The 12,171-nt window shown below is 33.5% G+C and overlaps 1 protein-coding gene across 1 annotated transcript in view; it reads left to right on the top strand.

Moving 5' to 3' along the window:
* Positions 1-641: 641 nt before the first annotated feature.
* MUC19 (mucin 19, oligomeric) overlaps positions 642-12,171 on the top strand; it is a 136,489-nt gene continuing 124,959 nt past the window's right edge. The window contains 13 exon segments of the mRNA XM_065935089.1: positions 642-711; positions 4,003-4,174; positions 4,506-4,705; positions 5,381-5,574; positions 6,276-6,369; positions 6,372-6,447; positions 6,535-6,584; positions 8,266-8,316; positions 9,312-9,371; positions 10,048-10,276; positions 10,997-11,114; positions 11,555-11,615; positions 11,829-11,926. Coding sequence (XP_065791161.1) covers positions 642-711; positions 4,003-4,174; positions 4,506-4,705; positions 5,381-5,574; positions 6,276-6,369; positions 6,372-6,447; positions 6,535-6,584; positions 8,266-8,316; positions 9,312-9,371; positions 10,048-10,276; positions 10,997-11,114; positions 11,555-11,615; positions 11,829-11,926 — 1,473 coding nt within the window.

Genomic DNA, 12,171 nt, shown 5'->3' with positions numbered 1-12,171 from the left:
CTAGTCAGTGACCAAAATGCATGCCTTCCATGAATTTACAAGAATATTATAGTTATTAAGGCATTACTAATTCTAAAGTACTTCAGTTTTATTATAGAGATTAAAAATAACAGAAATAATATAGAAAGCACAGTATATTAATATCTCATTAATACCTTATATATTATACAGTATATATTACCTTAACAAAAGGCCTTTGTTGATTAATGTATTTATTAAATAAATATTAACTGAGTGTCCTCTATGGTTCAAGCACATTTCAAGACATCTAGAATACCTCAGTGAATAAAACAGGCAAAAAATATTGAGTTTATACAGCTTAAAATCTGGAAGGAAACAGTTCACAAACAATAAACATTATAAGTAGTAAACATGATATATACAAGGTGATAAAATCTATGGAATTAATTAGAGGAATATAATGATAATTGGGAGGATTAAAATGGGGGGTGCAACTTTACATTGTCGGAGTATGCCTCATTGAAATGACGTTTAAACTAGCACTTGAAGAAGTCGAGTAAATGTTAATTTATGAGTAAATGTTTTCATCTTTATTCTTTGCAGAAATACAGAAAAAAGAACCAGGTATGTCATTTTAATTTTACCAGCTGTTATTAAACCAAGGACAGCGTGGATTCAGCATGGTAGAGTATTTTGATGGGAGAAGGTTGATCACTGGAACTCGGAGCTTAGTACTGGAGAAGGAAGCAGGTGGGGAGGTTTCTGCCCTGTCCATGAGAGGAAGAATTTCTAGTATATAACAGTTAAATCTTTACAACTCTATTCATCTATTTCTTGAAGTCTTACCACTATGACAAAAAGATATGGACATGGTGGTTAAATTAATAAGGGGTGTATGTCATTCCCAGCACCACCAGAATAAAGGTGCTTACACAAAATAAAATGCTTTTACATTGTGTGAAATACTTTTACACAAAATAAAATATAATCCTTTTCATAGTATTGCGGTCAAATCACATTTACTGTGCTAGCAATACTGCTTTCAGATAAAAGTTTCTGTTATTCACAGTAATTCCCTTTTTGCACAGTAGCTCATCCTTTGGTGACTTAAGCAGAAGAAAGAAATCTCTTGGTTCATGCCTTAACATTGGATTTAGCACTCAAGGACCTGCTTCAGACAGATCAGAGAACTTAGGGAGGTTAATAGTTTAGAGTCAAAAGACACTCCAGCAGGTACTGCTGGAGAAAAATACTGACCTAGAAGTACTTTTTCCCAGTTGGGGTAATAAAATGACAACCCACTCCAGTACTCTTGCCTGAAAAATTCCATGGACGGAGGAGCCTGGTAGGCTGCAGTCCATGGGGTCGCAGAGTCAGACACGACTGAGCGACTTTGCTTGTCACTTTTGCTTTTCAGAAGTACTTTTTCCCAGTTGGGATAATCGGATAATCTTTGTTTGATTTGTCGCATATGGCCTTAAAGACACTAATTCCAGTGCCAATGAGAGTAATGAATTCTGTTTTAAGAGAATCTTGGGAAAGTTTACATTAAATTAAATTCTTCCTGATAAATTTTATTTTCTTAAACTATCTTTCTTACTATTATTGTGATGATCAATCACTTTTATAATTGTAAGCGAACGATTTAAAATGCTTCCTGGACCCAGTTTTGGTGCAGTCTCTCACATTTTGGGCTTCCTCAGTGGCTTAGTGGTGAAGAATCTGCCTGCAACTCATAAGATAAGACATAGGAGTTGCCGGTTCCATTCCTGGGTCGGGACGATCCCCTAGAGGAAGAAATGGCAACCCACTCCAGTATTCTTGCCTGGAAAATTCCACAGACAGAGAAGCCTGGTGGGTTACAGTCCATGGGGTCACAAAGAGGTGGACACGACAGCGCGCACACACACGTGCGCACACACACACACACGTGCGCACACACACACACACGTGCGCACACACACACTCATGTTTCTGTCTGCAACCACAATCCACTTTCTTTATCAAGATTCCTCTTGAAATTATATACTCAATTTGCCACGTAATGTTATAAAGTAGGGTTTCTAGGCAGTTTGTGGCCTTCAATTTTGGTTCGATCAGAAACAAATTTAGCTTCCTTTAAGTTAGGCATGTTTTTCTGATTTGATACACTTCTTCCTTTTGGCTGATTCCAACTTTTACTTTACTTACCTGGCCCCTGAAGTTCCCATAGTTTGTATCTCCGCAAAAGCCACGAAGAAAGAGATCCAGTGAAGAAAATAATATTTGAGTCCAGGTGGTGATAACTGAAAAGGGAGTAGCAGTTTTAGGTGTGGGGCTGTGGTTGAAATATCCAAAAGGAAGACACAAACATTTCCTGTCTGTCCAGTCATCTGTTTTGGGATTGACAAACTCAATATGACTAATAAGTCAACACAGAAAAATTTGCACTTGTTTACAACACTGAGGTGTGAATTGTTTGCTCAGGTTCTATAGAACACATTGAAACTTTATCTTAAATGAACTCTGAACCCAGTTCATCACTTTTCTTATGGAATTCTCTCAAACCTCATGTAAATTGGCTGCCATGCCCACCTCTGATTATACTGTGTGGAATTATATATGGAAAGATATGTGGAGGGGAAGGGATGATACATTCAAAACTATAATGAAGGCCTAGTTCAAGCAGTGAGTACAGACTAATTTATTTTACAATATGAATGAATGCAACTTTTCTCTGTAATGATTATTTTTGTATGGTAAAGAAAACCAGTTTAGCATATAGTCTTGCCAACAGTGTCTCTGGTGGTACGGAATTTGGTGGCACTGCTTCAAATAAAAATAGAATTTGTTGGGGTGCATCTGGCCAAAATGGATTTTGTGTGAATTCAGTAAATGGATTAGCTGGCTCTAATTTTGCTGCAAGTGAAACAGATATTCTAGGTTGTTTCTTAGTTTCTTCTTTCAACAGAAAAACCAGTCAATTAGCAAAACAGGAATTGATGGTTATTTTTGACCAAATCAGATTTAGTGTCAGAGGAATTCATGGGAGAGATTTGTAAAGTATGTTTGATTCTTAAAGGATCTGTGCTTTCATCAACAGAAATCAACTTAAACATTTTAGTGAAGAGCCAAGTGGAATTAATGCTTTTATGAAGGGGCTTGGACCTGGAATGAAGAAATTCAGTTTCTATATAGTCTTTCCTATGAACCTTTTGTGGACTTTGGGAAAGCCATTTAAACTCTCTTTTTTCCAAGTTTTGTCATAAGAAACAAAAACTTTTTGGTCTCATGTTTCTGTATGATTTTTGGAATTCTTAAGTTCTATTACTCATATTTGAACTCATTGTCCTGAAAAGAAATGTAAGAATGTTTGAAACTGTCAAATGTGTATATCTATGGTCAAGAATTAGGAGGTGATAAGCAAAACAAAAGTGTTAAATTTTGTTACAGTAATTTTTATCTCAAAATGATCTTCAATATTGTTTTATATTATATTTTCAATAATCGAAAGTTGTAGATAAATAGCAATTTATATTTGGAAATTAAAGTCAGTGACATAACTGACATAACATTTCTTTAAATACCATTCATTAAAGTATGGTAAATATAGGTATTTTTTGTGTCAGAGCAATTTATCTTAAAAGATGTAGAAATTGATGGAAATAGAATGAATGGCAAGAAGTTTGTTCACAAATCCATGGGCTTTGGCTCTCTCTTTAGTAACTTATGAATTCTGATTCAGACTCTATTAAGAAAAAACATAAATGATTTACATCCTTTGTTTATTGCTCCTGATAACAGTTTAAGTTTCCATTTAGTTTTCCATTTGCCTTTTGATTTTGGACTTGATGGTAAAAAAGAGGGTTAAATTGGATTTAGTCTTGATGATTCTGGTTCATGTGGAGTAGGTGTCAGTGGTCTTGAAAAAAAAATAAGGAGCATTGGAAAATCAAGTTCTGGTGATCTAAATAGTACTATGTAGGTTTTGTGCATAAAAAGTATTGATTCATAAGTTGTATTGAAATATTCCCTGGTGACAGTCTCTTTTTTTAACGTCAGCAGACAGCACTAGCATAGGAAAAGGGGGTAAATTTAGTAGCCATGCCTCTGGAAATTTAGCATTTGGTTTGGGGACATCTGGTCAAAAGGAACTGGAAATCAGTAGAGCTGACTGGAGTGAAATTAGCAGTAGGGGATCTGCTGGGGGTAAATCCATACATTTTGGATGCCTGTGACTTAGGTATTCCAACTGAGACTCTTTCCAGAAAAATTTTAAATTGATTAAATTAATTAATTGGTTAAAATACTTTTGAATACCTCTATTGGTGATAACTCTGGAAATTTGGATTCCAGTTTAGGTCAACAGGGTTTTGGAATCAATGAACTTGGGGTGGGTAGTCTGAGTGACAGTACATCTGTTGGGGCTGGATTAAAGACTTTGGGTCTGTTGTCATTAGCTCAGGTATACCAATAAAGACTCATTCTGGAAAATTTTAGGTTAATTAAATTCAGTAGTGGAAACGCTTTTCTTTAAATGACATTTCACAACTTAATTAACAAAGATTAAATTTTCATAACATTTTGATTTTTTCATCACTTGGAACAGGGTCTTTTGGTTGGGAAGTTGGAGCTGGAAGAGAAAATGCTGCATTTGCTTTTGGAGCACCTGGTTCGAGTTCATTTGGTGATGGCAGCTTTAGTAGCAAAACAGTTGAAAGCGATCAAGTGGCTAGGTCTGGAAGATCCATTTCCAGTGATCTAGGTATTGATATATCATTTTTGCACATGCCAAGTTTCTGAATCACAGAATGTTTTCAGTATGCTCTGTGACAATCATTTTGTATTCCACAGGTGACACCAGTTTGAGAAGTGGTGATACCTTTGTTGGTGATAGCTCTGGAAATTTGGAACCTGATTTAGGGTCTTCTGGTAAGCAGGGATTGAAAATCGATGAACTTGAAAGGGATAGCTTGAGTGGCAGTGCATCTGTTGGGGCTGGATTTAAAGATCTTGGATCTGATGCTAGTAGCTCAGGTATTCCAATCAAGACTTACTCTGGAAATTTTTAAGTTAATTAAATTAAGTGGTGGAAACACGGACACACTTTCATTTAAATAATAACTTAAGACAAATTAATCATTAAAGATTAAATTTTAATAACATCTTGATTTGTTTTTTCATCAATTGAAACAGAGTCGTTTGGTTGGGAAGTTGGAGCTGGAAGGGTCAATGATGCATTTGGTTTTGGAGCTTCTGGTTCAAGTTCATTTGGTGACAGTGACTTTAGTAGCAAAACAGCTGAAGGAAATCGAGTGGTTAGATCTGAAGGATCCACTTCCAGTGATCTAGGTATTGATATCTCATTTTTGCACGTATACATTTCTGAATCATAAAATATTCTCTATAAACTCTGTGACAACCATTTTATATTCTGCAGGTGACACCAGTTTGAGAAGTGTTAGTACCTATGTTGGTGATAGCACTGAAAATCCTGAATCCAATTTAGGGTCTTCTGGTCAACAGGGATTGGAAATCAATGAACTTGGAGGGGATGGCTTGAGTGGCAATGCATCTGTTGAGGATGAACGCAAAGGCTTTGGCTCTGATGCCAGTAGTTCAGGTATCCTCTCAGTCTCCTTCCTGAGAAATCCAGTTGAGTTCTAAATATTTATTATTTTGTTTAATAATATTTTGATTTTTCTGCTAGCTCGAAAGCCTGAATCTTTTTATTTTGGACTTGAAGTAAAGAGTTTTGGAAAAAAAGTTTCTGAACCATAACATTTATTAAATATATTCTGGTGACAAAGTTTTGATATTCTGGTAGGAGTACTGGTGTAAGAAGTAGGGATTAACAAGTAGTGATGATTTTGGAAATTTAGGATTGATGCTCGACCTTTTGGTGAAAAGGAATTTGGAGGCAGCAGATTGATAGAATGGAGTGGCAATGTCCGTTGGGCCTGGATCCATGAATCTCAGGACCAATGCCCATGACTCAGGCATTCTGCTAACCTGGATTCTTTCAGTAAAATTGAAATGCATTTCGAATTTTCATTATTTTTTAAAATAGCATTTTAATTTTTCCACTAGAGGGAAGAACTTCTAGCTTTAGAAATGGAGAAAAGAAGGGCTAAACTCAAGGTTTTGGAGATTCTGGTTCAGATTGATTTGGTGACAGTGATCGTAGTGGTATAGACTGATAGAAATGGAGTAGGTGGTTCTTTGGGCTCTAGTTCTAGTGCTATAGGTTTTGATGGTTAATGTCTTTGCATAGAATTCTAAATCACGATATGCTTTGAAATAATTCTTTTGACCATCATTTTCTATTTGGAAAGAATGCAAGCATTGGGGTTGAATATTTTAGTGGCATTTCTGAAGATTCAGGATTTGGTTTGGAGTCATCTGACCAATAGGGATTTGGAGTCAGTCAATTGGTGGGGATGGAAAGAGTAGTGGTGGATCTGCTGGGGCTGAATACTTGAGTCCTGGATCTGAAGTCAGTGGCTCAGATATCTTAACCTGGATTCTGCTCCCAAGAAATCCAAATTAATTGCTTCCTTCTTTATTTCTTTAATCACATCTTGATTTTCCACTAGGAGGAAACATTTGGTCTTCTAATTCTGGAAGTGGTGAAGGAAACAAGGGTGCCGCTGGACTTGGTGTTGGTACCTCCGGACCAAACATATCTGATGAAACTGGCGTTAGTGGTACAGGTACCTGTGTTGTTGGAAAAGATGATATTGGATCTGGTTTCCCTGATTTGAGAATTGAGGTTTATTTCTGTTAATTAAAAAGTCAGAATTCTAACATAAATTATAAAAAAATAGTGAAAATCATAACTTTTCTTAATAAAATATAAAAAGCAATGGAAAGTGCTAAAATGATGAAATATCTTTAGATGATATCAGATGAAATTAATTTAACATGTTGGTGTAGATTGTGGAACTAGTTTTGTGGTTGTGAATATATTGGTGTGGGATAGTTTTTGTTGTCTTTATGTGAAATTGATTTGGAGTTGCATAAGTGGAAGAATGGCAGTTGATTTGTTGGGCTTGAACTTTGTATTTTATATCTGACCTTGATGGCTAAAGTATTTTTTAACAGGTCCATTCCTGAGAAGAGTAAATAAGATCCATCTTTTTAAAAATCTCATAAAACTTTTTATTTCCACTTAATGGAACCATGAGATTAAATAGTATTGAAATTTGTGTTGCACATTGTTAAAGTAACACTTAATGTGCTATGGGAACTATTTTGATGAAGTTAGCAGTGGGTATCTGAAAAATACAATTCATACTTAGAACTCAAATTTAGGATTAATACCTTTTTAAAAAATGAAATATAATTAGCAAAAAGAAAATGTGGTGTAGTAATGGTCAGCCTCAGAGCCGACTATTAATGAATTTGGTCATACAGAAATAATTTTATTTTGGGTTGTCCTTAATCTTTGGACACACATTTTGGGGTCAAAACTTCAGTGAAACTCAGATATTTGAAATCTTTCGTTATTTATTGTCACTGATTTTGCTTAAGTACAGTTGATACAAATGGTTAAAGAGATACCCCAGACCTGCTATTAGTCTAGGTATTCAATTTATTAGGTTTTGTTCCTGAGAAATGTGCTAAGAGATAATTATCTCTTATCTTTCTATTGTGGAGTGGTTGCCCACTTGAGATTTTTCTGCTATTTGGATGTCAGTTTTCAACTGCTTTCAATTTTCCAAATTAGGTGATAGACTTGTATTCATTAATACTCTCCCCAGTAGCATATCTAATGCTAGGAAATCTAGTGCTTTTGAAATGGCAGGTTCTGGATCTCTTGACATTAATGTCTCTTGACATTAGACATCTTGAGATTGAACATCTCAGTTCATCTAGTTTAATAACTTTAATATTTCCAGTTTCTATGAATGCTGAATCCTTTATGCACTTGACATTTTGAAACAGTATCTAGATTTCCCAAGTGTGAAAGAATTCATAGTGAGAGTAAGTTTGGTTGAAACTGGAAAAGCAGACTTGGAACTCTGTCTATGCAACCCTTTTCTCTTTCCCTGAACAAGCTTTAAGTAATTGATCTGGAATAAATTGATTTGGTATCAGTTCATTTAGTAGTGAGGCTTATAATTTTGTTACTCCAGCAGGTTGTTGAGTTGATAAAAATTTTTTTCTTATATAGCATCATGTGGTTCTAAGTCTGCTATCATCACCATTGATGAATTTAGATCTTTGATATATATATATATATCAGATTTTAAAATATATTTTTCATATTTTTACCAAATAAAATTAAAAACAGACATGACCTAATCATTTTGTATTAATTAGGTACCACAAGTTCATCTGACTACAGTACGTCTGGATCACTCAGCACTCCAGGTAGTTTGATTTTTAATGTTCAGTTTTTAAAGTGTATTTATAAGATGTTCTCTTGATTATCGATTTGCTGGAACTTGATATTATTATATGTTTCTCATGCAATATTGAACTTCTAAGTGCTTATTCTCTTTGAATACCATAATTTAGATGACCAATTGGATATTTGAAACAAGTTTTGAATAAGAAACATTCAAATATATCTTAACAGATCCTAAACCTCCCATTTATCATTTTAGATATTGTATTTAAAGGTTGATTTTATAGATAAGTTCAGAATTCAATCTATTTTTGCCTAACTTGGGTAAGACAGCCTGTAATAAAGAGAAGTGGCCTCAAGATATACAATAAGTGGTATTGTGAAAAATATTTAAAAGTTCTATCAAAGTATTCCCTTTTTTAAATTGTTGCTGTATTATGTTGCTTGCTTTTAGACCTTGCTCTAAGATTTCTGTGTTTACTTGGTCACATATAAAAGAGTCAGTGCATTGGAAATAAAGGATTATGGGAAACCAAGTTTCAAGGTTATGAATTTTTCCCTTTGATCAGGATAATTGATTTTTTAATATATGGATAATTGAGTTACTAGTATTAGACAGTAGATTGGTTTAATAAATCTATCTTGGACCTGTTTGGGTAGTATCTTCCAATAAAAATAGGCCACCAAGTTCTACTTTTGAAGTCTAAAAAAATAATTCTGTAAGGAATGCAGCATATGTTATTAACTGTTCATGACCCAAAATGAATAAACTGTTAATGATGTCTGAAAATACTGTAGCTGATTGCTACAATAAAAAATATCAGCTTCAGAGATACTCATGCATATGACTTTGGCAAATCATAGCATCACAAAATGAAATTATACATTTAGGGTAAAAAACCCATTGGATGGTCTTCAATACCAATTTTTAAATTCCTACATAGAAGACCAAATATCCTATATATTTAATGCCAATACATATTAGAAATTTAAGTAATCTGTTCATTTTGTTCACTAGAAAAAGGATCCCATGTTCCAGAAGCAACGCCGAAATACTCAGAAACAAACACAATTATTGGTAAGTAATAGATTTATTTCTAATTTGTATATGTATTTTTATGCCCATCAGCCAGTACGTAATGAGGTTTCAAAGTAAAGAAAATTTGAAACCAGTTTAAAAAATTTTCCCATCATCTATCTGTTTTATACACCTAGATACACCATACATACAGATAAACATACACACACACACACACACACAGATATATATATACATACACGTATATATGTATAGAAAGAATATACTTATTTACACTTATTTAATATTTTTTTCACATTTTAATTAATTTTTAAAGTTTATATTTTAGTTGTGATACATCCAATATCTAATGTTGTCCACTCAGACAACATTAGAAAGATTATCTTTATAAAAAGTGAAACAAAGAAGCAAACAGAGCTAGCTTCCCTCCATAGATCCTCTCCCACAGTAGAGACAGCTTCCCTTTCCCATGGGGAAACAAGATGCTTTTCTTCTTTTGTTTTAGCAGGAATAGCCAACTTTGGGTATTTCCAAGAATTCAGGTATTACTTTTAACACATTTTGCAGCATGTAGGAAAGAAAATTACAGATTTAAGATGGATGTGAGACTGGTACCTTTTAGTGAATATTTTTCTTGGTACATAAACACTTTAAAAACTAAGCCACATTAATTGTTCTAAATAATAATGAATATTTTACCCTAAATATTTTGTAGGTGAAGCTTCTACTTGGGGCAAAGGAGCTTATAAAGCTTTCAACGGTCGTGTTTTTTCCTTTGAGTCTTCATGCACGTATACTTTCTGCCGTCACTGTGTTGAATCGGGAGGAGATTTCAATATTGAGATCAAACGAAACAATGATAGTGAGATTGAAAAAATAACAGTTATAATTGACAACAATGATGTCTCTATCTTTGGTGACATACTTTTAGTTAATGGTGAAAGGTAAATGTCATAGTGTTTTGAATAAAGTATGTAGAATATTTTGAAGTAACCTGAGCAAAAAGGGGGATAAAAGGTTGATTGGGGAAGATACACTACTCTTTTCTTATTTTGGTGCTCATATTGACATTTAGAAAAAAATCTTGTTACATATGTAAGACTTTGCTGTATACGGGATTTATTCCTATAACAAGGTGGTAAAAAAAAGAGTAGTTCTGTTGTTTGACTGTTTTGAGTCTAGATTTGGGGCAACATACATATTCAATGAAACTGTTAATAGAATATTTCAACTTTCATTTATATGCTTAATGCTAAATAAAAATTTGAGGTTTCACAATACACTGAAACTTAGGCCATTATTTTTAGAAGTAGCAATTTATGTTTGGAAGGGATGACGTATTTGAATGCTTTTCAGGATAAGAAAATGAGATATGATAGGCTACTTATGAACATTTCAAATTATTTAATCATTTTATTCTTATAACGAACCAGTTTCTTCTTGTTCATTTCTCCAGAGCCCCAAAGATATATTCATTGTTTCTTAAAAGTCTTTCCAAAATCAGAAAAAAGTCATTGTGTCCCTTCTGAAATGACTAGAAAAACCTTTAATATTTACCAGCAGTATTATTTATGATACTAAATATAGAAAGATGAATTATCAGAAAACTTTTGATGCAATAATACTGTTATCTTTTATATGTAACTGTATTTTATACTTTTCAGTGTGCAGATACCATTTAACAATAAGTTGATTCACATAAAAAAGTATGGAGAACATAATGTTCTGAATAGTCGTAGAGGAATCCTGTCTTTAATGTGGGACAAAAACAACAAACTCTCAGTAAGTCCACCTATGATTCTCTTATAGTCCTGTTCATTTTGTTCTTTACTTTCAGTTATAAAAATAATATAATACAAGGAAAATAAGAGATAAGGTTTACTGAGAAATCTTTATGTATCAAGGACTGTACTAAGCATAATCTAATATCTAAAATATCTTGAAGTACGTAATATTAGTAATCTTATTTTACAGATAATGGGACTCAGGAAATTCAGGATAATAAAAGTTAAATAATCTAACCAAAGACATAGTCAGTAAGAGGTGAAGTCAGATCTTTGCAAATTCTAAATTCAGACCATTTAGAAAAGACTCTGTGATATATTACTAAGTAACCAGCTTAGGTAAAATTGAACATGAAGAGGCTCTGTCTTTCCATTTGCTTAAATTTTGTCTTGAGATATTTTCAATATTTTATAAACATACATGTAATTTTTTTAAAGCTCACTCTTCACAAACAATATCCAACTTGTGGTCTTTGTGGTAACTTCAACAGCACTCCAGGTAGGATTTTAATGCATTTATCTAAGAAAACTCCCTCCCAAAAGGAAATTACAATTATTTGATTTTGGATAAATCTAAAGCTAACTATTTGCCTTTGTATAAAGAATGATTAATTGTTAAAATATATGTTTATATTGTCAAGTCTATATTTATCTTGAAAACAATGCACATATATAATTAATATCTTGAAGTTAACATTGCTTTCTTTTTAAGGAGATGATATCAGTGAACACATTGCTGATAGTAAAATTCCTGGTGATTGTTCCAAAGCTGTTAGTAAAAGCTATGAAGTTTGTGAAGATGGAGTACAGGTAATAAATTCATAGTTCATCTAATAGCAGACTTCAGCAATATTCCCTTTGGTTTCAGTTTAAATAGCCAACATTCTCTTCTTAACACATAGACGTTATTCTTAGAATTCTGCAACTGCTTCTTCTCCAATGTCCGTATGATCTGTTTCTCAGCTTTATAGTCTAGCTGTAGATGCTTAAATAAGTATTTTTCCCTAAAGCATTGTGATACTTACTATATATTAGTACAATAATTCTAATTTCCT

This window comes from Muntiacus reevesi, chromosome 4 (assembly GCF_963930625.1).
Source record: "Muntiacus reevesi chromosome 4, mMunRee1.1, whole genome shotgun sequence".
Classification (NCBI taxonomy): domain Eukaryota; kingdom Metazoa; phylum Chordata; class Mammalia; order Artiodactyla; family Cervidae; genus Muntiacus; species Muntiacus reevesi.
The sequence above is the reverse complement of the archived record's forward strand: the minus strand, read 5'-3'. Positions and strand labels throughout refer to the sequence as shown.